General features: G+C 41.2%; 3 protein-coding genes and 1 long non-coding RNA gene across 7 annotated transcripts; 2 read left to right on the top strand and 2 right to left on the bottom strand.

Annotated features, from left to right (window-relative positions):
- The first annotated feature begins 45 nt into the window (after positions 1-45).
- LOC110976299 (torsin-1A-like) lies at positions 46-4,806 on the top strand. 2 transcript variants are annotated; one of them, XM_022229442.2, is made up of 3 exons: positions 46-154; positions 803-992; positions 1,395-4,806. In XM_022229442.2, exons 2-3 carry the CDS (start codon positions 828-830, stop codon positions 2,973-2,975), a joined length of 1,746 nt encoding a protein of 581 aa, XP_022085134.2. In that variant the 5' UTR covers positions 46-154; positions 803-827; the 3' UTR covers positions 2,976-4,806. The 2 variants fall into 2 exon arrangements, with proteins under 2 accessions (XP_022085134.2, XP_086999175.1); XM_087143049.1 differs by lacking the exon at positions 46-154 and adding an exon at positions 181-259.
- Positions 3,170-11,868, bottom strand: hsd17b7 (hydroxysteroid 17-beta dehydrogenase 7). The gene is made up of 9 exons (XM_022229443.2): positions 11,703-11,868; positions 10,447-10,650; positions 10,008-10,100; positions 7,127-7,244; positions 6,548-6,660; positions 6,173-6,353; positions 5,950-6,006; positions 5,699-5,797; positions 3,170-5,003 (listed from the first exon to the last, which is right to left on the bottom strand). Exons 1-9 carry the CDS (start codon positions 11,795-11,797, stop codon positions 4,896-4,898), a joined length of 1,068 nt encoding a protein of 355 aa, XP_022085135.2. The 5' UTR covers positions 11,798-11,868; the 3' UTR covers positions 3,170-4,895.
- A 3,518-nt stretch (positions 11,869-15,386) lies between these two features.
- LOC110976355 (uncharacterized) lies at positions 15,387-18,019 on the top strand. Its single transcript, XM_087143531.1, has 4 exons — positions 15,387-15,455; positions 16,204-16,386; positions 16,994-17,155; positions 17,510-18,019. Exons 1-4 carry the CDS (start codon positions 15,387-15,389, stop codon positions 17,879-17,881), a joined length of 786 nt encoding a protein of 261 aa, XP_086999657.1. The 3' UTR covers positions 17,882-18,019.
- Positions 18,020-18,830: 811 nt separating this feature from the next.
- On the bottom strand, positions 18,831-26,529 carry LOC147797506 (uncharacterized). 3 transcript variants are annotated; one of them, XR_015427233.1, is made up of 4 exons: positions 26,184-26,529; positions 24,351-24,436; positions 22,298-22,522; positions 18,831-21,126 (listed from the first exon to the last, which is right to left on the bottom strand). It is a non-coding gene; the product is annotated as an uncharacterized LOC147797506 (long non-coding RNA). The 3 variants fall into 3 exon arrangements; XR_015427234.1 differs by lacking the exon at positions 26,184-26,529 and adding an exon at positions 25,059-25,315 and having other exon boundaries at positions 18,831-22,166; XR_015427232.1 differs by lacking the exon at positions 26,184-26,529 and adding an exon at positions 25,059-25,315.
- Between the last annotated feature and the right edge of the window lie 905 nt (positions 26,530-27,434).

The raw sequence follows: 27,434 nt of genomic DNA, 5'->3' as shown, positions 1-27,434 counted from the left end.
GTCTGACCAGTATTGAACATAAAATCGCCGTAGGGCTTCAAAGTCACGTTCCCGCTATGACCTAGTACCTGTGACCTCCATTCACCACAGCAGCTAGCACAGCACGGGCACTGACCACTTCTTAGTCAGATAATCGAAAATCACCGATTTACGTGTAAGTTCGCTTATGTTTATCAAAGAAAATAAAAAAATTAAAGAAAGCGTCAACAGTGCCGTTTTTATTAATAACCACGATAACGTTTCAAATTCAATGTTAAAGGTAAAAGTATCTTTTCCTGGTAAATTTCTAACATTAAGTAGTGCCTAGGCAGTAACCTTAGACATGTTAGATCCAAAATGATATATTTTGAACGTTTGTCGTCGGGGTACCATGTCATTTGTTGCCTGTCAGAGGTTTTTTCTTCCACTTTACTTTTACCAGCTTCAAATTAAAAAGTATAGTTCAGTCGCATACAACAGAGAAAGCAGTTGGTAGACTCACGGATGTAGCTCAAGTGCATAATTGATAAATGATGAATTTAAAAAAATAATGGGATGGCATGTTTCTTTGTTAAAACCACTCATCTGCTGGAGATGACAAACCCCAGAAGTCCGGGGTTCGAGGTCTGCTGATGGGCTTTGTGGGAGGGCGGTGGACAAGAAACGGCAGAGTTCTGGGAGTACCAGTGGTACTCCCAGAACTTTACCTCAATCTGTGCAACTCTCTTCAGTGGTACTACCACTGAAGAGAGTTGCACAGACGGAGGTAAAATATGTCTTTTACAATCCATTCTTTATTATATAATATGTTCTTTCTTTACAGTGTCTGCACCTGCAGCAACTTACCCATGATGTTTTTACCACGTGCCCCAAGCCCCAGCAGGACCACACCACCCCCTGTGCAGCCTCTAGAATGCAACCTGCCACCACCCCCAGTCTTGATGCTACCCTCTGGGCATGACAGTCCACCAAAGGATTGCCTGGCCCTGACATGGCCATTTGTGAATGAGAAGGTAAAATTGAAAGGGCCCAGAACAGAACTTGAGAGTGCTAGTCAAGAATAGAAAAATGTTATAAATACATGATAAATTGTAATTTTCAACTCTGAATCTGAAATACATGCATATTGCTTTACTTTGAACTGATTGCTCAGTGGAGAAGTGGGGTTTGTTGATCTTGTTGGGCTTGATTGACCCAGTTTCTGATCTGCGGACAAAATGCACCTGCTGTGTTGGTTGATTGTGCAGAAAAATCCGGACTTTAATAAAAAATAATAAAAGATGATGGACCAATGCTACATGCATGTGATTGACCAGTGGCTGCATTAGCAATGACAGGTGTGCTTGTCCAATGTGCTGAATCTTGTGTAGAGGTTTTTTTCCACGGCTTCACCTTCACTGTTTCTTCAATTACAGGTGTCTCCTACCTCATCTCAAGCCATCATGCCTGTTGGGGCAGTCAGCTCCTCGGGTGCACCCGGATTGTATCAGCAGTCCAGAGCTGTAGTCTTTGATTCTCCATCAGGACACCGAACAGTTTGTCTACAGAATACCCTCTGCTATACCCTACCCCCAAATTCTCCCAAGGGATCCCCATTTGCTCCCAGCGTTATCTCTGGATCACCTGATAAATCAAAGCAGGGGACTGGTCGATTGTCAAGTTCCACAAAGCATGGAGATTCATATGGAGGCGAGTCTCCTCACAAGGGTAGAGAGAGGAAGGCATCACCAGGGGTTAAGATGTCAATGAGGAGTCTCACAGATGGAAGAGGATCACCACTGAACCAGACAGATGGAGGCAACTACGGACGGCCAGATTCACACACTTTGCGACAGCGACACCTACCCAAGGAAAGGACTGATCCTCAACTACCAAGAGAAGGCACGAGCAGGCCTGGAAGGAGCCTCGGTAGCTCTGATCCCTACCAGGGGATCTTGGAGCAAGATCATCCCCATGAGATCACATCACGTGGATTTCTAGCCTCCTGTGCCTGTTCCCTATTACGCCTCATTCCTTTGGTACTGCTCATCGGGTTAATAGTATTCTGGTGGTTTGGAACTCCGAAAATCCTTATATCCATGTTTGCTTCAAGTAGTGTATGCCCAAACGTGAATATCACATATGTAAAAGGTGAACTTCAAAAGGGATTGATTGGCCAACCAGCTGCATTAAACCTGATCATCAGTGCCTTAAGCAGTAACATGTTTCAGAGCAGACACAACCTTATCATGTTCTTTCATGGCAGTTCTGGGGTTGGCAAAACCCACACCGCCAACATCATCACAGAGAGTGTGTTGAAAGGGACCGAGAGAGACTCTTGTATTCATCTGTTCAGTTCTGATGTATTCTTGCTGAGACAGAAAGAGCAGTCGAAAGAAATGTTTGTTCATACCATCGAAGACTGGGTGAGAGGTAAGGAGAACGTGGAACCCAACTCGTGCTGTGTCTCGTTTTTCATCTTTGATGAGCTACAAGACGACACACCCAATGACCTTACCCAAGCACTTGGCCAAGTCCTATCTGGGATCAACACCTCATTTCCATCGCAGTTAAAAAAAGGAACCAGAATGTTCATCATTATGACTATGATTGGTTCTCAAGCCATCAGCGAGTTCCTCATCACCAATATGAGACGAGGTCATGACCGACATAGCCTCACCACCCAGACATCCAGCTGGCAGGAACCTTGGAAGCACCTCACAGCAACCCTGGACAAGTTGGATACATTTAGGAATTGGCTTCATCCAGACAATTACGTCCGTATTCCCTTCTTGCCCCTGGAGAAATTCCACATCAAGCAGTGTGCCAGACGTCGGCTTGAGTGCAAGAACATTTCACCAAGCGAGGAGCGTCTGGAGTGGGTGTCGGACCAGCTGACATATTTTCCTGATGACTGGCCAGTATTTTCATCCTCTGGCTGTAAGAAAGTTGCAGGGAAGGTGGACTTAGTTCACAAAGACGAGATACCCATCTTCAATTTTAGAAAACCCTTCTGAGAAGAACGGAAACTATTTGCTTTGAATCTCTCATCATGCACTACCAACTGGTAAACATATTCATGCTTTTATAAATCATCTGCATCATTGTACGTACTTCCAGCTGTAAGTTGAAAACAGTTTTTAAGATGCCTTTGCATCTCAATGTTCCAGTTAAACTGGACAAAGCTTCGACAAAACTGGCCAAAGTGAAATACTTTACAATGTTTTGCATTTTATTTGAAGTTGCTGACACATATTCCAACATGGTAAAGTTTTCTGTATATATTAGCTGTTGTCAAGTTCATGTGAAGTTGTTTTCATCACCTAAATTTAAAAGAAAAGAGTGCCATCTAAGTTAAGGTATCAGTTATAAGGTGTTCTCGTAAACAAAAGTGAATTACACCTGCTTGAAAAATACTGTCTTATCAATATACATACATGGCTTTCATACATCCCGTGCAACCAGTCCAAAACATCTTGAAATCATCAGTAGTTTTCCTTTCAACTGTCAAATTTCAGTTTAAAAAGGTTTATCATTTGTGGTAAAGGAGCAATATCAAAATGGGCAATTTCATTTCACTTTCAACCAGTCATTTTACTGTTTTCTACAATGGAAAAAGAAAAACTTGGAATGATCAACTGACAGTGTACAAATTATTAAACACCGTCATATGTAAATTTGTTTCACAAAGTTTGGAAATGTTACTTCTGCAAACTTTCAATTAAGATTCCATTTACTGCCATGAAATTATGTGATCTTTATCAACAAATATGTGACCGACCCTAGAAAAATGGGTAATAAGTTGCAAGATCTAGGTTATGAGTTTTTGATGTGGCTGGATTCTGTACGTCAAAAGCTACAATTTGATGTATGAATGACCCCTGTAGTGCACTGCGTTCTGGAGATATTTAGACAGTTGTATATCCACATTTTCGGATTTAATAAAAGCACTTTTTGAGAAAAAGCTCAAAGTGTAGCGCTTGGAAACACAATGCAATGTAGGATTTCCTACTGAATGATCAATTTTTCATCTTTATTCATCAGTCTCCAACTCCATGTTTGTAGTCACAAATTCTGGAAATATAAATATTATAGAAAGTATTAAAGGAAAAAACACAAAATTACATTTTTGAAGAAATTTTGCCCTCTCCTAATAGAACAGGCCACTACGTGTTTTGGCATCGCGCAACTTAATACCTTTTTTGCAGAGCGGGTCACAAATACAATCACTGTAAAACTCCACCCCTATTCAATTTCAAATTGAATTAAATAAAATATTACATTAAAATTGCACAAAATTCACTTTGCATGTGTAAATATGGCTAAAACTTTGCTAAAAATGTTATACTTATTTTTCAAGTTTACAGATGTACTGTCTCCACAGTTCCATTATTTTGAACCTCTTTAAAAGATAAATCACACACAATTCTTTTCACAAATGTAAATTTCTGTAGAACGAGGTAAATGTGGGAGTCGTGCAACGGGAAAGTCAGGATGATTGAGGAAAATTAGCAGATCATCAAGAGGTTGCATGCCTGATATTATGTCATTAACACCTCTTTTCTCTCACTTCTATGTATATACAAGTATATTATAAAAGTCATCATGGAAAATTATTTACAACCGCCCTGCTTTGAAGGTCAAGATATGTTATGTAATTTCAAAGGTTTTAACTCCGTCTTCAATGTAGTGACAAAAACTGTGAGGTCACATTTGGCAAACTGAAATATTCAGGAAAAAAAAATAGTCGAGTCTGAATACGCGGCACAACCCCACTCACTGAATTTTCTTGTACATATAACAAAAGCAGATGGACACACTTCTGCATTGCAACTTAAAAATATTGAAGTTGAGTTGTATAAGCCTCCTTTTTCTTTTTCACCCCGATAGGTGAAAAATGAGTCCAGACAGAGTAGATGTTGGATCTGACAGTTTCTTCACTGTTCCTCTGTGTTTCTGCCTGTATTATACTTGTCCTGGAACCTCTTATAAAGCTTGTCTAACTGGCTGTACAGAATCATTGGTTCTTTGGACTCATAATCAACCTGGAATTAAATACACAAAGTGAGAAAAATAACTTCAATATTTTGCCCCCTTCTGAAAAGTACTTTTAAAGTGAAAATGACATATTTTTTCTAAGTCATAAAACCTGTTTTAAGTTTTTCATTTGCCCTTTGCTGATTCAGTTTAAATCCTTTCCACCACTCCAAACCAAAATCATTTGAGGCACTAATTTGAACTCGGCATGAGATCCTGGCGAACAATGTTGGGTGGGTTGAGTTTTCATAAAACCACGATGCAGACCATATTTCAGAACTAAAGCTCTTCCAAATGAGAGTTTATTGTACATGATATATCTGTGAACCTACGGTTCAGCCACTGCCATGCAAAGTTTCTGATTTCAAAATTGCCAATTAGTATTATTGTCAAATTTACGTGCTATGGGGGCCACATGAATATTTTACGAGTTCAATTTCTCAGCATATATCTTCGTTATTAAAAATAAAAATTAAGACAGCAGTAACCTCCAGCTGATTATTTGACATTTTTTTAAACAAAATCTGTGCCAATGGTAAATACAAATATTTGTGGAATATGTATTGTCTTCACACAAGACAACTGTCCATGCATACTGCGTACCAGCATTTCTGCAGACTTTGGTATTTGTAGAACCCCGATGGGTTTATAGCTTTTATCGTTAGGCCTACATCTGATGCCAGTATATTTGTCAAGTACTTACCTCTTCCGGTACGATGTAACTATTGCCGATGGCAGAGCTGTAGCTGGTGTATTTTCTGTCTGGTCGAATACTGATTCTGTCTTCTCTGTACACCCACAACTGAAAAAGCAAGATAATCATGATACTGAAACATGGTTCTGTTCAATTTCAATACTTTTGCCTCAAAGAAAATGCTGCCAAGCAAGATTTAGCAAAATACAATGGTTTGTATAGTCGGTGAAATAAATTTCATGTTTTGTGTAATTTCTTACCAAGGACTCGGCTCCTATACTGGGCTCAATAACAAACCTTGGAGCAAAAACTCGGATCTGCAAGTAATGACAAAAACATGAAAACAGCGTTGGAACAAAAAGCGTCCATCAATTTTACAATGGCCAGCAACTGCGGAGCGTTAAGGTCAAAGGTCAAATAATATGCAAACGAAAACTGGGCCAAGAATGAATGGGCACCGCATTGACCTCAATGTCCACATACCAGCAGGAAAATGGGGTAAAAGATGGACCACATCCACGTCGGGAAGAAAGTGCTGGTAATGTTGGTTGCCACGACGCCAGGTGAGGTCAGGTGACTGTAGACACCCCGTTCATTGTATTTTTCATTCAGTGCAATGTTGAGTATGTCCATGGCATACTTGGATGAGCTGTATCCCTGAGTTCTAGAGAAGCAAAAAAAAAAGAGGAACAAATGACTAGACCAATATTCTGAGGAATGGTGATGTTCTCTTATGGTCCTCATAACATAACTACCCATTTTTCTTGTCTTTGTCTTAGTTTCCAATTTAAAATCAGTCCATTTCTTACAATATTCTAGAGCTGCATGCTGATTGATGGAACCCTTTCCATTACTTACCCATATTTGTGCTGAATGTCTTGGAGGCTGAAATGCATCTTGTGAGCGTTGCTAGACGATGTCCACACGATACGGGCCTGGGATTGACACAAGAGGTCCTCCAGTTCTTGTATCTAGGAGAGTTTCAGATATCAGAGTCAAATGAATTTCTGAATAGAGAGAGAAATACTAAAGCAATCTGCATAATGGAAAAAAGAATTGCCAACGAAAGCACTGAAATGAATTGGAAATGTTTACATTGATATACATTGAGAAGTTCAATGATCTTGAGTTTGCATTTCTTCCAAGTATGTTTGTAACTGTACATAGGTCATTACTAACTTACAATTAACTGGAGATTAGTGGAAAAAGTAGGAAGCTCTAAAGCCGCAACCATCTCTGACCTTCGGGGGAGGGGGGCTTCACAGAAGCAACTGACAAAGTGCTCTGCTCAGGGACACAACACATTGCTATACAGTTGGAGTGTCTATTGGCCTGCAGAATTAAGGGCCTGGCCTTCCATTTGGAAATCTATTTGTAGAGATGAGAAACTTGTCAACCACGGTCAAATTTGATCAAATGCTGCCAAGTGGGCTTTACCAGAACAAAATGGCCAAAGAGGTTTGTGCAGAATATGGACTTGAGTCCGTCTCCAGTCTCGTCGTCTTGGAGATTCAGGAGGCCTTCGCCCGTTGTCAACATGTCAATCAACTGCAGTCTGAAAAGAATCAGATATGGGTCGATTATTGATTTCCATACAAGGACACTGTTACGTTAAAATTCCTAACCACATCTACAGTGTATTGCCAACAGATGACCTCTACATCCGTTGTCAATTGCCCAAGGTATCTGTGATTAGCCTGTGATTTAGTGGAAAAATAACATTTGCTCTTGATAACCTTGATTTCTCTAAAATATTTCCATGAAGCTAAACTGACTTAAATGCATTGTATTCCAGCTTGAAAACCTTTGGACAGTCTGAATAATACCAACAAATTTATTGACATTCCCCCAAAGTAACTTTCAAATTTTAACTTTAAAAACTTTACAATAATGTCAAGTATATATATAAAACCTAGTCCTAATGTTCATTTTGATTTCTGTGATTTGGTTGAGTACTTTTCTCAGTGCTGACATGGTCTCAAGATTTCTTTCTGTGCTTACTGAACAAGAGCGATAATAATAAAACCTTGGTCCACCTGCCTGGCATATATTAGGTATGCTTTCGAAATATTACTATACACTTGAACTGTCATTACTCATAAAAGTGCAATATAGCATATGGATATTAAAATTCTAACCCACAGATATGGTATATATAAAAGTATAATATCCTCCTCTATTTAAAATCAACAGAAGTGTGCACAAAACCTGTAACTTTTTAATTGGACAAATTGAAGCATTTAAAAATCATTAACCCTAACTGCCCAAAACCTGCCGTACTCCAACAGCAGGTTTTGTGAGGTTTTGGCAGGTTTGGTACTGTACATGTACCTGAGGAACTTCTTGTTGAATTTTGTGAGACTTGGGATGAAAGGCCCAGGGAGATGGTGTTGGATTCTGTGTGAGTTGGGACACACACGGGTCACTGTGTGCAGTGTCTGGCTTGCTGTATCAATTGTTGGACTATGCTTGATTTTGTCAGGTTTGGTACTGTTCAGTGCAAGTCATCCTATACTGCATAGACCCATCCATACCATATCACTCAAACTCCAACGGGCTCATTCTGTTGGAGTTTATCAGGTTTGGTACAGTAACCTGCATGTACAAGTACATAGACAAGTGCATGCACCTGTTGGATTTTATGAGGTTCAGTCTGCTTTCTAGTGCAGGATCCTAGGGGTTTAGGGTTATTTTTTATAAGGCTTCAATAACTCTGCTTCACCTCTCTTATCAGAAAGTCGTGATTCGTGACCTCAAGAGGAATCGAATCATTGTATTATGCCCTTATACATGTATTGTTATTTTGTATTGATAACAGAGATAATATTCCAAAAATATCTAATAGCAGAAATATAAGTGACCTTGTTCTCATAAGGCAGTACAGAGAGAGAACCATTGTTTGCATGCTCAGTGAGAATTTGAAAAGGACAAATTTCTATCAGGTTTCTGGATGCTGGTGTGTCTGTTTTTTTTGGTTATTTCTACGCACAGAGACCTTCTAAGTACATTTAAGCAAGTGACAGATCTTTCTTAAAATACTGTCAGTCTATGCACAGTAGGAGTGGTTTTGACTGAAGTGACGTCACGCTTACTCAAGCAGACCGTTTTACACTCACAGAGATGCATACCTTGCCTGTACATTCACGGGTGCTGTTTTGGAACAGCAGAAATTATGCACACTGACTGATCATAAAGGGATGCTCTGGTACCAGTATAAATTTACCTTCGTAAAAATTAGGGAGTTTTGTCATCAATCGATGGAACTGTAACAATGGCAGATCTAGCATTCACAAAAAGAGGGGGGGTTCACTACATTTGTGAAAGAGGGCAGGGCAGATAATGGTAGTAATTTCTGTCTTGATAGCTACAGAGGAAGCAAACAGGAGAGGACGAGGTATCTCCTTAAACCCCAAACCACAACATAAGGAGGAACACCCAGCGTGCTCCCTTCTCTGGAGTTTTTACCATACATGTACAAAACCTGCAGCAACCTCCAACAGTTGTTGAAAAGTGGAAGCTGCTCTTGAGATCTGAGGCACCAAATTACCACATGTGATATCAAAAAACTCCCACGTATTTCAGAATTAATAAGTAGTTTAAAAAAAGAAACCATCCGACCAAACAAATGCACGCAGAAAAATTGAATACTGGTTTGGCAGTAGTGTCCTATTTGTTGCGAGACACAAGCACAAGTCACATCTGATGACCAAAATCATGTTGACATAATCGGTATAAGCTTGGTATAAGCAAATGCTGTGAAGATTTCAACAATAAAACTAAGTCTACACACAAAGAAAACATTTTCTTCCACAAATATGACACTTCTCTTCACAAAGAAAACATAGGATTTTGTCAAAGTTATATCCAGTCAAGAAAGTGACTATAGAATACACTTTAGCTTCTGCTCAAACAAGTAGGTGAATTTCTTTTAGCTCCGCTACATACCAAGTTGCAGCAGTTTGGGTACCCATTCAGCAATAAAATGGGACCACTCGCAACCGAACGACGATTACAAATACTAGTTGAGACTGACCTAAGTAGAATTGGCATCATTAACTTATTCAACCCTAACCATGCTGAACCCAACGATATCCAACAGTGGGCTCTTTGTGTGGGATTTTGTTGATGTGAGCAGTGAACAAAAGGTATTTTGTTCAAGCTGTTGGATTCTGTTGGGTTCAGCAGGCTTCACATTTTCATAGCTGTTGGATGTTGTTGGATTAAGGAGGGTGACAGAATGGTTAGGGCAGGGTGTTAGGGTTAAGGCTCAACAGCTCTATTCTGATCCTATATCAAAGCCACAAACTTGAGCACTTACGGTGTGAGGATGGATTTGAGCATATGTTTCCAGTTCAAATGGGTGACGGGCATTATGCCAGCATTCAGGTACAGGAAGTCTATACTAGAATATCTAAAGGCAAAAGGAAAGATAAACAGAAGAGGACATGAACTCATTCCCATCTACCAAAATTGTACCTCAATTTCTCCATGTGATAAATAGCAAGCATGAATATTTAACATTTTAACCTTTTATCTCTACTTAGTTATTGAAATCTTTTTGATAACTTGACAGCTTTTCATTTAAAACATGAAATTAATGCTTTCTTCAAGGAACTGAACAGATTACAAATATGTGATCAATAAACATACATTCATTAACAAATTGACACTGCCTTGCCTCTGACTACTGAACTGATATATTTTTATATATCATTCTTCTGCCATTTTGACGAAGAATGGGGAAAACATGTACTCACTTTCTCTTGATTTTTTTGGCTGTTTCAAAAATCCCCTTGATGTCACTGGTGTCTAGTCGTACAAGGTCTATCCTTGCACTTGGGTGGGTGGTAAGTAGGGTCTTCTTGGCCTTGTCTGCCCTGCTGGGGTTGCGACAGGCTAAGCACAGGACAATACTTGGATCGTAGGTCAGAAGGCGGTCAGCAAAACTCAGGCCAATGCCACTTCAAAAAAAGGGGGCGGGGGAATCTGTTAGATTTATGTAGGAGGCTTGATTTGACTTGAAACCGGGACAAGTTTTAAAGACTAAGTGCTAAACTTCTAAAAAGAATTCCATACATGGTCATGATCACTGATTTTTTAAAACACTGACATGTCTGTCTTTAGAGGGTGAAAGTCAAATTTCGCAGAGAAAATATAGAGGTTATGCATTGTTGGTGCCTTGGAGGCTGTCCTTTGTTATCTTTAATTTAGTTACAATGAATGCACAAAAGATTTCCTTGAGCCTATCCTGATGATACAAAGCTCTGGCCCCGTAACTCTGCTTAAATGCATAACCTCTATAAACAAGACTGAAGTACATGTATTACTTAGAAAACACTTTTTCTGACCAGCCTTGTGGGGTTTGTGCAAAGAGTGTCCAGTGATTTCTAGATACATGTACATGTACATACATGTACATGTACACGTAACATGGAAATCACTTGACACCCTGCGCATAAACCCTATAGTATAAGACACATAAGACTGGTCTCAAAATTTGTTTCCTCGAGCATGTCTAGGGGGCCTAATTACTTCGGAAAGAGTTTCATATCTTCACCAGACACCCCATGCACAAGGCTATGAACCTGGACTGATCACTGAAAAATTATAGGCCTATGTTGGTTATACTACTAGTAATGAGGCTTATTTTCTAAGTAAATGCTTTGAAAGTTTGATATTTTTCCTACTACCGGTAAATTAGCCTTTTTACTTAGAAAATGTTAACTTATGACTTTCTGTTGGCTGATATTTAGTGATAAACCACTGTAGGAAAAAAATTGTGAAATATGTATATGGCACTCTTCCCATCTCCCAAGTCTCGGGAGAGGCGTTGCGAATTTTCCTTTCAACCCATTCCACTGCATCTGGCCCAATACCACAATGCGGTGCCCGTCACCGGCCACATCCGCTGGGAACAACACCGCTTGACTTGGCCCGCGGCCTCGCCGACCGCACAAACACGGAACTTATTTTTCGGTCACACGAGGTCAGTTCTTTTGCAAAATGTACTCACGAATTTGCACCGGTGACGATTACGACTTTCGCCTCCTCTTTAGCCATTTTATTCGGTGTAATAAAGACAAGAATGCGTCCCCGGTACGGTAGCATGCAGTCAATCACGTCCCCTCACTTGCAACGCGTGATACATGCACTCTTGCATTTCACGAGCACTAGACCGATGCCATCAAACCAAACGCAATGCCTATGAAATTCACTACCCTGACGCCTGGGTACATGTTTACCAACTCAGGACTTGAGGGCGCCCTGCCATGTGAATGGACATACCACAAGACATAAGAAGGGTGCACCACTGGAAATAAATTCCCATAGACAGCAGTGATAAATCCCCATACTTCACAAATATACTGATTTTAAAAATACTAACAACTCTCACAGGTATTCAGGCTCCACAGAAAAATAATGTTCCGCGAGTCCTCTTTCATTTTCCTTTCAATTTTCGGGGGGGGGGGTTGACCAATTAATTTTTCTAGTTGCTCAGAATTGGAAGCCCTGAGTCCGGCCCAGAGGTTCAGTCTCAACGGTTCTTCAATTCCCCAGTTCCACGACTCTCAGGACCCTCTAATATGGAATATTTTGAGTCTATAACAGTTATCAATGAGCTCAGTGGACATATTTCTGGCCTAAATACGAGGGTGCACCCATAAATACTCACGGTCGGCCCGAAATTTATCTGCGTAGTACTTATTAGCACTTGGTAAATTCCTTCTGAATTCTTCACCAGGGCAATTAATAATGAGGCCTTCAGGAGAGTGGAAACTAATTCAGTTTTGGTAATTACCACATCGTAGTTGTTTATAGATATTAGCAAAAACTGCTGATGAGGACTGACGGTCCGGTGAAAATTGCTCATACCTTGGTGGCTCCCGGGAAAAAAAATGATGTTGAGAGATGGGTTCTCTCTTTGGCCTTGTATTTGGCTTTTGGGTATGACTAGAATCGATTGTGACAGTGTGATTTTGTAATTATGCCACCTCTTTTTGGGGGGGTGTCCCTATTAAAGGTTGTCAGCACTAGCCACATTTCTTGAAAAACATAATCTCGCAGCAGCCAGCCTCCTTTGAGTCTTCTCAAGAGATGATCATGATTCAGTCGGTAAGAATTCCAAGAAGCAGTGCAATATTCAAAGCATGGTCGCACAAGTGCCAAGTAGAATACATGTGGAAATTAATTATCATGATGAAATCGAGAGCTAATGGTGTCTTGCTGACTGCATGATTTGTTGCTTCTCCCACACCCAGGTTGGTGAAATCTTTGGTTCCTTCAAGCGTGCTACCGGACATTATAAGACATCGCACCAGGGTTCTTCTTTCGCAATATACGCACAGTTTTGCACTTATGTTGATACACATGCCCTAAGTCGCAGCCCATCTTTCCGTTATTCTGGTCATTATGGAATTGCCAGGTGTTCTGGCTCTGTGAATTAATGCATTCACCAGCAAACAGCCCGATCATCTGCTCCTAGTAACTGCTTTGTAGATGCTGTAAAATAGGAAAATAGGTGAGGTCAAAGTGGGCCTGCTGCTCCTTGGGGTACTCCACTTACATAAATGCCATACCGAAGATTTGCATTCGCCATTGAAAACTTCAAATGGTTACTAAGGAATGCCGAGATCCATGCTTTTATTTTCACTGTATTTTCATAGTGGTTAAGCTTGTGTGAAAGCTTTAGCAAAGTCCACGAAAGCTAAATCTACGGGGACTATCATAGACTGGTGCGTAATTTCAGGCCGACAGCCACTTAAATTCGAACATCTTGGAGGATCCCAGTGCGCAAGTTCAGAATCCTTCCCTTACACTACACCCATATGAAGCAAACTATGGGACAGGGAGAACCCCCCACCTTTGTTTTGGTCTTTGTTATACTGGTATCTCAGGAATTCTTTTCAGACATCTTAGGGGGATGTGTTAAGTGACAACAGGCTGGAGTGTGTATAGGGATTGGACTTGCTGGGGGGGGGTACCCCTCTGTCCCATTTCGTGCCTGGTATATACGCACCAATGAAAACAAGAATACCAATGCTAAAATGCAGTTTCCTCTCTGGGCATATTAGCCCGGGTTACGCCTATGCAATCATTTACAAGCTTTCGTGGAAATATTGGGTACGGCTAAGTTGGTTGCGTTGCATCGAGGAATAGAAAAATGCATTGTGCCGCGTGTTCTGCATAATGTCCGTTGGCAAAAATACATCTTTGCCAAGCTTTCAAAGTACCAGAAAAAATGAACTTGAATGGATCCCATCGCTCATCCATCGCTTGGGGGCGATCGATCTTGTTAAAAACCAAGGACAGTCTTTCATTAGTTTCTGTCATCTGAATTGACTTCATTGAAGATGCTTGGTCTGTTGGAATTGAATTGATTGCAAAGAGCTCATCCCTCCAAAACTACAACAATGCTACAGTTACATCTGTCACATGACGAATCTGGTCTAGACCTTGTGCAACAAGTTCGTTTAGGAAAAGAATGTAGACGGACAGTTTAAACCCGATTCCTGCAGTTGAAAATTCCGTACCTTGGTGAGTACTTGGCAATAAAGCTACGATTTCAAGTGTCGGCACCACGAAAATCTTTTGAAGATTCTCAGTAAGTACACATTACTAGTGAGAAAATAGTTTTGTTTAGTTGGCTAATATTCAGTTTAATCCCTTTTTTCAACATGATACCTTCAAAATAAGCCTACTTGACAATCCCGCTCGACCTGCACTAGAGTGGCAATTGATCGGCTACCTTTATCAACGTCTGAAATCACTTCCCGTCAAGCGACATGATGAAAGTGTTCCTCGTGCTGATGTACTTACTATGCAGCCAGTTGGTTACAGGCTCTACATACCGGGGATATGGATACGAAAAGGTAGTACTTGTTTACTATTGTGTGCACTTCGTGACAGAAATAAAGGTTATTGCGTCTTTGATATGTCGTTATGGGCTAATCGATCGTTTACGAGATAAGATAAACCACACTCCGATCAAATCATGGATCATCGAAGATTCCTCTGCAATAAGGTGGCTAACAACTGTAACTTTCTGTTCATGATGTAAATTCAGTGAAAGAGAACAAGCAGAGTTTGTTATAATCTCACCGACTGGCGTAACTTAAGAGTGGGGGAGTGGGTAAGCGTAGCGGTTCTTTCCTCACTTTGCGCCAATGAGGCCCGGGTTCGAGTCCTGGCTTGGCCCGGGCTTTAAGTGCATTTGGTTTCCAGTCCATACTCGCTCTCGCAGGTTTTCTCCGAGTACTCCGGTTTCCTCCTGCCTCTAAAACTGGACCTTCTTCCCAACTCCGTAATGTGATGCTGGTTAATAAAGTGTATGAATAAACGTACAGTTATTGGCGCAAATAGCCTGAGATGCTGAAAGCGCCATTAAAACAAAACAACAAGAAAAAGAAGTTACGAGTGCCTCCCTTACTGTCCTTACAATAAGTTGCCCTTTTTTTCATTTTCAACTTCAGTTACAAGAGACAATAAATTCCATCAAAACTGGCAAAGCTGCACCTGGCGAAGGCAAGTTTTTAAATGACAATGTTCCTGAAGTTGTAACATGAAAAGTCTTTCGACCCATCTTTTGTTTGAATTGGCTTTTGGGAATGGCTAATATGAGTTGTCGAAAAATTGAAGTTTCATAGAGACACTAAATCCGGCTACAGTCTTCAATTTATAACTCGCGGGATATCGCCAAATGATCCCCACTGACCTCCGCAAGTACGTGGGCAGTGGTCAGAGCGCAATTCACGGGGTGCGAGCAATGGTAAAAGCTTCTTCACGGCACCTCGACTGTACTGTGAGTGCGAGACAGTACTATCGGCGCCTCGAGCTGAAGTGCACCCCCAATCGGCGAAAGAAAGACAGGTGGTTACAAGCAGGTTCTTGCACGCGTTCTGCGTGTACGCAAAGACCACCCATGCATGCCGCGTACTCAGCGTGCTCCACGTCAAACGCGCATTATACTTGCGCACCTATGCGGTGAGTACCCAAAATGCCCTCTTTTGTTCCGCTCGGAGCGGATACGGACCTGGTCAGGATTTTTTTCCCGGGCCATAAAGCACTCATCAGTAACAAGCAAATAACTTTGTAGGGGTGGGGGTAAATCTTTAGGTATTTTCAAGCAATTTATTAATTTTACCCCCTTTCCTCGTTTTTTTGACTTTTCTGTCGCTCTCCTTTTCGTCCCCCTTTTCCTTTTTTTCCCCGATAGGGAAGTGACCTGGTCCCCTTCCCCTCTCTTCGTGACACCCTGTGTAAACTAGTGTTGTTATGTATATTGTTACATCCCCCATGAACCAGAGGAAAGTAAACTTTCTCTGACGAATTTTGTGACGAGCCGGTACCTTACCACTAGAGTGTACACCCTGCAGCAAGACCAGATTTTAAAGTTCTACGCACTGCTCTGTCAGGAGGGACAATCGAAAGCTGTCAATGTGACTCTGCTTCTTATAAACAACCCCGGCTGGGAACCTGTCCGAGGCAGCGTGGAATACTGACTCTGCTTCTTATAAACAACCCCGGCTGGGAACCTGTCCGAGGCAGCGTGGAATACTGACTCTGCTTCTTATAAACAACCCCGGCTGGGAACCTGTCCGAGGCAGCGTGGAATACTGACTCTGCTTCTTATAAACAACCCCGGCTGGGAACCTGTCCGAGGCAGCGTGGAATACTACGTGGTGCGGGCCACTGACAATGTGAGTTTTCAGCTGTACATTTTGGTCTGATCCATATTTGTGGAAGGCACTGTTAAGAGAAGCTGTAGTCAAATCATTCCGGTGCAGTGCAACTAGGGTTTTCCTAGAGCGTTTACTTATCAGGGAAAGAGACCCCCCCATGTGTGCAGTGTGCACGCCGGTCTACAGTGGTAACTGATCTTAATTGACAGTTCGAGTAATAACATTGTTGTCAACCACTGCTTGATTTCCCCCATAACCTCGGCAGAGGGCAAAATCGACCAATGATTGACAAAAATAACGCATGGCTGATGCTCTGACTCGCTCCAACTTCCCAAAAGTGCGGCAAAGTGATGTTCGGCACATGTATAGCGCCCTCATTTGGCACATGAATTCACTTCGTCAACCTCCTGCTTGGGTACTTAATAAGTTTTAGGGGACGTGCTTGATTTGCTTAATTTTGGCACTATCGGTTAAAGGCCAGAAACTATGATGATGCCGATTATACTCTGTCTGAATGGCTGAATGATTTACTCATCATTACTAAACTTTCGAGTGAAACTGCTGCTCAAATCCTCCTGTTTAATGCCGGTCCAGTTAACCATTCTAAGATTTGCTGTCGAAACAGGAGGACCCCGAAGTACTTTGCACCAACATAGCAGACAACGGTAAAGCCTCACCGAACTGCCTGATTCCATCTTGGCCAGACTCAACCGACATGGCCATAGTGGTCAAGGCAGGACCTGTGTCTGGTATCTCGATCACCGTCCATGCGGACTTCTTTCACGCGGTATGACGTTGCTGTTATCATGTGCCAGTCAGTGGTTCGGTTTGTACCCTCTCTCCCTCATTCGGTGACGTCGCTGAGTCGTGATTTTAGGGAGATGGGGGTAAAAGCACTGAGTCCATTATGAACCAAAATGAGCGATGGGGTTAGCGGTTGCAATTAACGCGGGAAAACGAAGACCTGTAAGCAGGGAAATTATCAGTCTTATCACAACCATCTATACGTCACACTTAGTAATTGGGAAACTAATGTAGCCACATTAGGATAAGGCACTTAAAAACTAAAAATCGAGTCTGAGGTTGTTAGTGATTGGAAAAAAATGTGTCATTTTTCGACAAAAATGATGTTCTCCAACAGAACACCGAGACTGCTTTTCACATCCGAGCTAGTATCCCATCTTCCCAGAAGGTCGTAATTGCAAAGCCGTTTACGGGAGCGCCGACCTTCCCCAACATTGTGACATTGATGGCGACAGCGACAATCTACCCTCCCGTCTCTCTCGCCTATCAAAGGCAGGCCGTGTTGACCCACGTCTGGTGCAGTGGCGTTGCAAGCCACGAGGTGATGTTCTCTGTGGAGTCCACGGTCATGGCTACGGACGGGCAAAGTGCCTTCACGCAACATGTCTGTGACTCCACGGACTGCGAGATAAGACGCCTTGAAGCCACGTCATTGCTTCGTTATTCACCCTCAAGCACTCATTCCACAAACGCCATCAATGTCCAGTAAAAAAAATCATCCTAACAGCAAAATAATACATTTTACAACTGGTTTTACATTTTTAATAGTGTTTTTGTTTGTCTGTTTCTTCTTTGTTGTTGACTCTTTAGCCTAGTGGCATAAACCTCTGAAATTTCACCACCGCTTCAGGTAGATGGAGATTTTTACCCTTTTCACCAGCTACTGTGGTCCCTTCCCATAGGTTGACAGAAACAACATTGCACACAACGGGAACCAACTGCCAAGTAACACCGTTGTCACGGAGCCAGCAAGGTACATGAGGTTGACCTTCCTCGTCACCAGCTGGGGAGGGGCGTACGATGCCGACCAAAACAGCTACATCGGCCAGTTTCTGTTCCAAGCTCAGGTTCGCCTTTTCGAGAAAAGCTCACAAAATTAACCTTAGTATGCCTTGTATTTTACCAGTCAGTCGTTTTTAATTTAGATCTCGGTTTGCACAGAGCCTGCACTTTGAAACTTCTCCAACAACACGGCTGAGCAAGCCACGGCCCACGCAGCCGGGGGTTTGTATGCTTAAAGCCCTAGGGAAGGATGTAATATTTCCGCTCTGATTCGAGTACCGGCGTTACGTCTTGTTCAGGAAATTAATATTTGTCCGTCATCTTAAATATCACTTGAAATTCAACAGATGCCTACGTAGTTGGAGATCTGATGTCATGAAACATACTGCTTCGAATCTTGTTATTGTCTTATCAGCTTAACTTAAACTCTTAATCTGGCCACTATGCGTAAGAAAAGGAGATACTGTAACATATATTTCGAAGTTCGTTAAAGTTTGTTCGTGGATATGCAAACGGTTATTTCTTTACGGAAGCTGCATTGTACATGTACTTTATCTGTAAATTATGCACTGCTAACCTATACTGAGCCATGCATCTTTGCTCCTTTGTTGACGACGGATACACACTGGTCAACCGGTTGCGGAGTGATACTGAATCTAAAGATATCAAAGATGGCTGTTTCATGTAAAAGGATTATTGTCTCTTTACTTTGTCCCCGAAACTGGATTTTTTCCTTCTCAAATCCACGATAGTTTTTCTTTATCAAGTGGCGTATTTCTCTGGTATTTGGAAGAAGAATTAGTTATGATTAGTGAATAAATGGAATTTTCACAAACAGAAATGTTGGCCTTTTTGGTGTTACGGTTGTGATCTCCATATGCATAAATCATTCGAGGGTAGGGCTTTGGTTGTATATAAACGTAGTGTTTTAGTAACTGATAAATACACCTAGAAGCAGGGACACGAGGATTATACTTCACGCTACCTTTTCCCCTATAGTTATGCTGGAGAAAACATCTAAAAATGTTCGCCGCCGCTGCGCGGGGGGGGGGTCGCTGGTATCACGCGCTGAACCAAGGCCAAGTGGTTTTGACATACGTGTTGGCATGTTTCGGCGCCCTTTTCTGCCAAAACGAACAATCTGCTGGTGCCTCTCGCAAGCGTCGCTTCACTCATGGAAAAAAATGACAAACCAGCAGAAAGCTGTCCATAAAGTACATACGCAGGAAATGCCAACTGTTCAGACCCCCTTCCCCCGTGCGCATGGCGTGCGCAGTGGCTCCACCCCCGTAGGCGTACGCATTCCACACATCTATTGATTCCTCAGGATTCCTTGTCACAATACATTGTACATCTACAGTTATTCACATTCTGAATAAATGATAAAAATAATAACAATTTTTTTTATATTGGAATATATTTATTAACTTTATGGCTGGTTCGACAAATTAGTGACGGCTTGTCCCCATGGTTCTCTTAGTTTACTGAAGGACCACTTTGATACGAGCCAAGAACAGATTCATTTAGTGTTGCAAAAAGGAGTTTATCCCTACAAATACGTAGACAGTTTCGAGACATTTAAAGAACTTCAGTTTCCGCCCATCGAAATATTTTACAGTGTCCTAAAACAAGAAATCATGGAATACTGTAACAACCTCGACTTCTTAACTTGTCGCGAGATGTTTTTAGTAGCGCTGAATTTTGAGTCTCAGTAACCGAACTCGAAGCAACCGTCCTGGCCCAAGTGCACGGACCATTGAGATTTAAAAGAAGTCTTTGTTGACAAACAGAGGTTGGTTAGGAATACGAGTTTCTTTTATTCTCAAAACTTCGCCTCATGCAAAGCTCCTTACAGTCGAACAGGGAGTTGGTGAGGAAAATCCTCCTGTTTGCTAACAAGTATTTCACCCCAGCAAAATACTTCACAAATCAAGTATTTTCTCAACATGAAAACACTTCACAGGTCTCATCAGACCTTAGCTCTCTGCTCGCGAAGTTCCAACTCGATTTCTCAACACATTTTCAGGGTTTTTATACTCTACAAATCTACTATATTAACATAGTTACTGAATATAAGTCACAAGTAAATTATGCAGTAAGGTTACATCACCCTGCTATATTAATGACTAATTCCATTGACCAATCAGAATAAAACCAAATGATGTAAACCAATGACTTATATCAATTTCTTACAAAAGTTCCACCCCTTCATTCCATGAAAAAAGGAAAGTTGTGGGTGCACTGGCCTCCGCCCCCACATTCCAAGTAGCTAACCAAGTTTTATCAACGGGTCAACTGGCTTTGGTGAACATCTGGTGTTTGACTAATTGACCACTACACTTTCTGGAAACCTGTTCCCAAAATCTCAACATTGTTACAAATACACTAAGGCAAAACAAGTTTTGGAAACTTTGGAATGCAAAAATCTGGGAGACTATCTTTTATTAGTTTTTGAAAACTTTAGATCATTGTGCGTTAAAAAGATTACGGTTTAGATCCTGCAAATTATCTTACAGCGCCGGGCCATGAGTTTGGACGCTTTATTGAAAGAGTTTCAGGTCAAATTGGAGCTATACTGACGGACATAGACAGAGGCAGAATTTTGAACATTTGCACTTTAAAGTATTGTAAAGCCAACAATAAATACCTCACTGACTATGACTCTCACGCTACCCTCGTCGTGTATCATGTGTCTCGACACTGAAAACAATTTATACGGTTGGGCCATAAGTCAACCGTTGCCCGTCGCTGGTTTTGAATGGGTCCATCCAAACAACTTTACCCAAAAACATATTGTGTCGCTGGATCTAAGGTCAACGGAATATACTCTCGAAGTTGATCTCGATTACCTCCCAGACTTCACGACCATCACAACGATTATCCTCTAGCTCCAGAAAATATCAACATTTCGCAAGAATGGCTTCGGGACTACAAGACGGTTGGTGAAACGACCTACATAAAAAGTAACAAAAATTAACCGGCACGTTCTATCGTATGCAAAATAACAAGTGCATCTCAAGTTGGGATTAAAACTAGAAAGGGTTTACCAGGTCCTGAAATAAACTGTGAGATGAAATCACATATCGATAAAAATACCAAATTTAGAACTATGGCAAACTTGGACGTTGAGAAAGATTTCTTTAAAGTGATGAATAATTAGGTTTTTGGAAAAAGACTGAAAACGTGCTAAATAGAATAAACGGTCATCAGCTAAGGGACAACGAGGGGAGATTGTCTAACAAAACAATCAATGACCTTTAAACAGCGGCACATAAACTCTAAAAGCCACATTTTGTATACAGGATAAATTATCGTTGAGTCCTCTAGGCACTCAAGGCACATTTTAACCGACGAGATGAAAATAGCCTTTGGAGTTCGGAGGTAACTCTGTGTCTTCAACAAGAAAACAATTATTAATGAGCTGTGATGAGTTAAGCGATAAAAAAAAGTTCTGTGGCGAGCTGCTTGGTGCTTTTACTGTAAGAAAGAAGAGATTTTGTTGTGGAGGGTAAGAGACTTGCTTCAGAATTTATACAAAACTGCTCCAACAAAAACAACCAAGACGAAAGAACAAAAACCACCAGGAGTGCCTTCACAGAAACGAGGGGAATGTCATCATCACCGGCTATAACAAACCCATCATGGAAAGTCTGCGTCTAACGAGCGTAGCAGCATCTTTGTCACCAGGTGACAGAGGAAATATCGTTGCACCACCCGGTTTTTACGATGTCGAGTTTGATTTCCTGTTAAACGCAATATCCGGTATCAGTTTTAAAGTACACCGTGAAAGTTAAGACGTCACGTTTACCGTGACTGCGTTCAACAGCGAGTAATGGCACAGCATTAAAAACGAGTAGCCCAGGCCTAAACCGGGGTGAAAACGTAGTTTTACGTTGTTTTTAACCTGAGGGTTCAACAATTTATTTTTATTTTAGGAGTGTGACTTCTTCTTGGTGACACACCAGACGGTGAAGGCCTCTACATGAACACTTCTATGGAATTAAAAAGGAAAAACAAACAGGGAATTAGAAGGTCCCTATTAAAACCAGCAACAATTAAACAAAGTAAAAACTGAAGGAATTAAAACCTAAAGCAAACAATGAAAAACAGATCAGAATTTTACCTTGCCTGTAGCACAGCCCGTTGTGTGGCAGCGGCGAGAGTAAGAAATCGAGTAGCGGTGTTGTTGGTTTTAATTTTTGGCATGAGTGAAGCGACGCCTGAGAGAGGTATAGGGCCTACCAGCAACTTGTTCGTTTTGGCGGAGACAGGGCGATATACCATGGCAAAACGAGCGTCTCGACCAATTGGCCTTGGCTTGGGACGTGATACCCGCAGCCCCCATCCCCTACAGGGGTGGTGAAAATGTTTTTAGAGAGTTAGGCGGATATGTGGAAAAAATGTGGGGTTTTACGTAGAAGTACAAATTTTAGCAGAGTTCACTCTGAAAACCTCCTCTGTGGCATTTGACGGCCATGTTTTAAAATGGGCTAAAAGGTATAAGGGAATCGGAATGACATCCAGATATGTGTATTGAAAAGTCAGATTCATTTTGCATCGTAAAAATGTCATTCATTGCCAAATTGGCTGGAAATATGGCCGCCATTTTGAAAACATGGCCGCAATATACTGCATTTGGCTCAAGGAACCTCCTATTGAAAAAGACTGAAGGGTACAACGGAATCTGCCATGAACGACATGCAGATAAAATGTACATGTGTATTGAAGAGTCAGGTTCATTTTTCAAAATGACTGAAAATATGGCGGCTATTTTTAAAATGGTTGTTGAGTTGATAACATGCTAATGCTAATACGAGCTTGAACAAAACAGTATAATTGGTATACAACATGAGGTACAGTAGCGACACCAAGGAGTTGATTTCAAAGATTCCTTTCTGGATTTACACTCCCCTTAGCATACTTTTACAAGTGAAATTTACAGTGAATTAGCTCTTTTGGTGAATTGATGGCCTCTGATATGGTTTTCCACATCGGTTTGCACTTCGGTGAATCAAGCCATTCCCCAGTTTTCAATTCATGCATTGCTTCAGTAACGGCCGTCTTAATACGGGCGATTCACAACAGTGCGCTTTCAAGAGTTTTCAACGCGTTGACCAATCACAATGCACAAAATCTGTCGACCCTTTCCAAACGCGCAGATTTCGCGCATTGTGATTGGCCACTGCGTTCCAAACTCTTGAAAACGCACACAACTGTGAAACGCCCGTATTTTGTACACAGCCCTTTTGAAGTGCTGTACACATTAAAATGCAGCACAAATGGGATGGTTGGCATCCATATTTCTGCATTAATTTCGTGGGCGAACTCTTTTCGTTACGTTTGTTGTGTACACCTACGAGTTAATGTTACCAGACAAGGACAGTGAATCTCTCAAGGTCAGCAGATCCTGTGTCGTGGCTTAAGTACGTGGCCTTTACATTTTTCACGCAATTGCCACGTTTCCCATGGATGTATTTGTTCATTTGGTGCTGAAAACAAAGACTGTTAGAGTCAGTGAAGCCCCGAAGAACAGAAGATCTACTTTCGATTTGTTGGGCCTGAGGGGTACCGATACTATACTGTCATGGATAGGAATGTAGATGAAATAATTGCTTGTCCCAAATGCTATCCACAGCATCTGAATCAGACATATGGCTGCTGTTTCTTACTTAGAGTCAAATTTGGGTCTTTGTCTCTACCTGTGGTATCAACCAAAAAAATTGGCAGGGCCTTTCATTTTTGAGGGCCAACAAAAATACCTGCAGTGCTATGAAACACTACACACACAAACGTTTGAGCTCCCTAATTTTCATTTTCACCAATTGATACCAATACATGTTTTATGTACACAAGATCCACCATGTACATGTACAACATGATGTTGTGCATGTACAACATTTACGTGTGTCTGGTTCGTAAGTGACTTCGTTATACCCACGTAAGGCCTAGCGCAGCTGATAGCAGTCACCCATTGGACGAACGCCAAAGTTGCGCGTTGACTTCAGGTTCCATAGTTCCATGTAACTCTATGTGCAGTGGGCGTGGTTTAAACTGAAGTGACGTCACACTTACGAACTGGATAGTGTACGTTCGTTTATATTCCATGGTTATGGGCAGTAGTAAAAAAAACTGCATGTCCATTTCCAAGGGAAGTATTCATAAGGCAAACAACTCACCCTTATTTGGATCATTTCTCGGAAATAGTTGGAAGTTTTCTGGTGGATTGTCCAACCCAGCAACTCTTCCCCTGATACCTAGACAGCTGAGAAAGTCAGAGACATGGTTAAAGTGAAAGAGGGAATAGGAAGCCCATTCCTTTGGAAGTCCACAAACTTGTTGAAATCTAAGTTGATACACTATCGCCTATTCGGGTATAGTGACATCAGTTTAAGTCAAGCAGGACACAGGGCAAACAAGAGTACAAGATATGTGATCCTAGACCACTTTTAAACTATCAAAACCTCTATTAGGTCTAATCAAGAAGAACAGTGTTATTGTCTTATCCTCCAGAAAAGAGGTCCAATGAAACCTTGGAGATGTCTTAAAAATAATTGTTCTTCATTTTCACCGTTAAGCTTACATCGCATGCCAGTCACATAATGGTAATCGTTATGACTTTTTTCAACAGAACAGCTCGAAGTCTCAAGCCAGAACCAAACGTGGGCAAGCTATTAGGAGTAGAGTTGCTGGGTCTAACAATCTCCTTGAAAACTGCAACAGTTTCTGACAAGTCATGGAAATAAGAGTGCTTTGGGGCCTTCTAAGACACCCGATTACAAATCTGGGAATGGAGGGTTACTCCTACTTTTAACATGCACTGTGTAAATCTTCCTTTTCACATCAGTCGTCTAACCCCTGGCCATGAGGACACTAAGCCATGATACCTGTGGCAACAGCAAGCAAACTTGAGATCCGAGAGCTGTGGATAGCGTTTTGGACCAGCAAACATCTCAGATACATTTCTCCGCATGAGTCCTCGCTGCGTTTCTTCGGCCAAGCAAAGGCAAGTATGTTCACGATCATATTTAAATACTGCAATAATGGACAAGAAATGTTCAGCTACGATGGCAGACCCGTGGTTGCCATCCAACTTTTGCTCCATTAGTGCAGCACATCAAAAAGGCCGTATAAAAAGGTGGTCATTGCTGGGCGTGAACCACAAGCATTAGATTATTGTCCCTGAGCGGTTTTTGCCCCCTGGCAACGGGGCTTGGATACTCACTCAACAGTAATCTATTAAATGTGAGCGACCCTACCAGAAGTCAGCTATTCACTGAGGGAGTTAATTCGTTCTGGATGCAAGTTGTGAAAACGTTTGCGGGGGTGGTGCAAACACAGACAGGCATCTTTGAAATTAGCTAGTTTGAGTCACTGTATATTGCACTATCTGCTGTAGTATAAAACTTTTAATCTTGTTTAAGGTCTCATTAACACGTTATCAACTCAAATTCTGAACTGCCTGTGTTATATTTTTCCAGAATCATCCTAAGATTTTTTATAAACACCATTCTGTCAACAATTCTGATGTTTATGTGTCTCAATTTTCCTCACATAATTGAACTATGCACACATTTTGTCTACACCAAAACATAGGGTTTGACCATCTTTTTTGTAAAAATGGCCACCATATTAAAAAAACCCGTTTTTTTTGTGATTAAAGGTTTTCTAAATTAACATATTAACATATTTAGTAGGGATACACTTTTACTTCCACCTCTACCCTTGCAAAGATTTGTACTAAAATAATAGGTCCACCCTGCCAAATGTGGTACTTGGTGGCCATTTTGAAAATGACCACCATATATCCAGCCATTAGTACAATGAAAAATGAACCTAACTCTTTAATATTCATGTACATAATTATCTGCATGTCATTCACATTCCCTTGTACCTTTAGCTTTACTGTACAGTTGTGCCAAATATGGTGTTTGGAGGCCATATTTCCAGCCATTTTTGCAATAAATGACATTTATATAATGCACATGAATCTGACTTTTCAATATACATACCTGCAGTGGATGTCATTCGGATTCTCTTCCTTGCGTCAAATACGGTATTTAGCGGCCATTTATCAAAATGGCCGTCAAAGGCCACAGAGAACGTTTTCAGAGTGGCTCCCCTTCTCAAAACATCAGCTATTTCATAGTCCTGAACAATGCCAAAATTCGTGTTTATACGTAAAACCCACAATTCGCTGATATTTGACCGAAATCGACCTGCACTGTCTCTAGTTATAACTGTTAAAGTACAACCTTATGCAGGCGTCATAGTAGTAAGTAAACATGCATTACATACACAGCATTGATCAAAAGTGACAGCCTTAATAATAATTAACATGAATCCTTAGGTAGCTAATCCAATTAATTACTGGTCGCACAAAAGTTAATTACACGATGTTGTTGCTGTTACGACGAGCTGTATGTCAGGTGAACACGTAATTGAGCGAGGGACGTCATGGGCCGTGGTTATACAGGAGACTATGAATGGACTGAACACCCCCTCCAAACAAGCTCCTAATGATGACCCGATAAACATGTTACACAGGCATGAAAATTGAAATAAAGGATTTGGGAGAATTGTTTTGATAATCTGAACTGCAGTATCAAACCGTTCCCGGAATAAAATGTTAAGATTATATATATTTTCCCTATATCAGGTCGCTGTATCCAGAAATGACTTTGTCTTTCATTTCATGTATTATTTTTCAGGTATCAAGACGGAGACGACTAAACAAAGACATGGGACATAGCAAAATACACAGTACAACGAGCTGGTAACAACGCGGAGGGATTGCCAAGAAACGAACTTAACCACCATCGTGAGGCTCTTCTAAGATATTATCAGGAAAAAAAAATAACATATGAACTTGGAATCATAACGTACATCATAATAGTGTTGCACGACAGTAGGCCATAGGTTATGCCCCGCCTCCTTGTTGGTTACGTTTCACGGGGATTGTTGGGGAAATGTAATGAGGAGGAATGGGAAGAGATGTATGTATAGCGGCTCCAATAAACTACGGAGGCTCCGAGCATTGACAAAGACCAACAAAATACTTGACACTATAAAAAAAAATTATAAAAATGCTTTTCCCGAATTCATCAGTGAATTATGTAATCACTAGCAATATCTTGTGGAGTACGAAGACCTAAGCTGCTGTGTGGTCAGACACTTTTTTATATGCTGTCTTTGCCAAAATTGTTCTGAAAAGCGTTAACCATGTAAATGGTCTGCTGCGCTTACCATCGATCCGAATTTTT

The sequence above is a fragment of the Acanthaster planci genome, linkage group LG11, assembly GCF_054643075.1.
Source record: "Acanthaster planci isolate LZ-2023a linkage group LG11, COTS_SCS, whole genome shotgun sequence".
In the NCBI taxonomy this organism is placed as follows: Eukaryota; Metazoa; Echinodermata; class Asteroidea; order Valvatida; family Acanthasteridae; genus Acanthaster; species Acanthaster planci.
The sequence above is the reverse complement of the archived record's forward strand: the minus strand, read 5'-3'. Positions and strand labels throughout refer to the sequence as shown.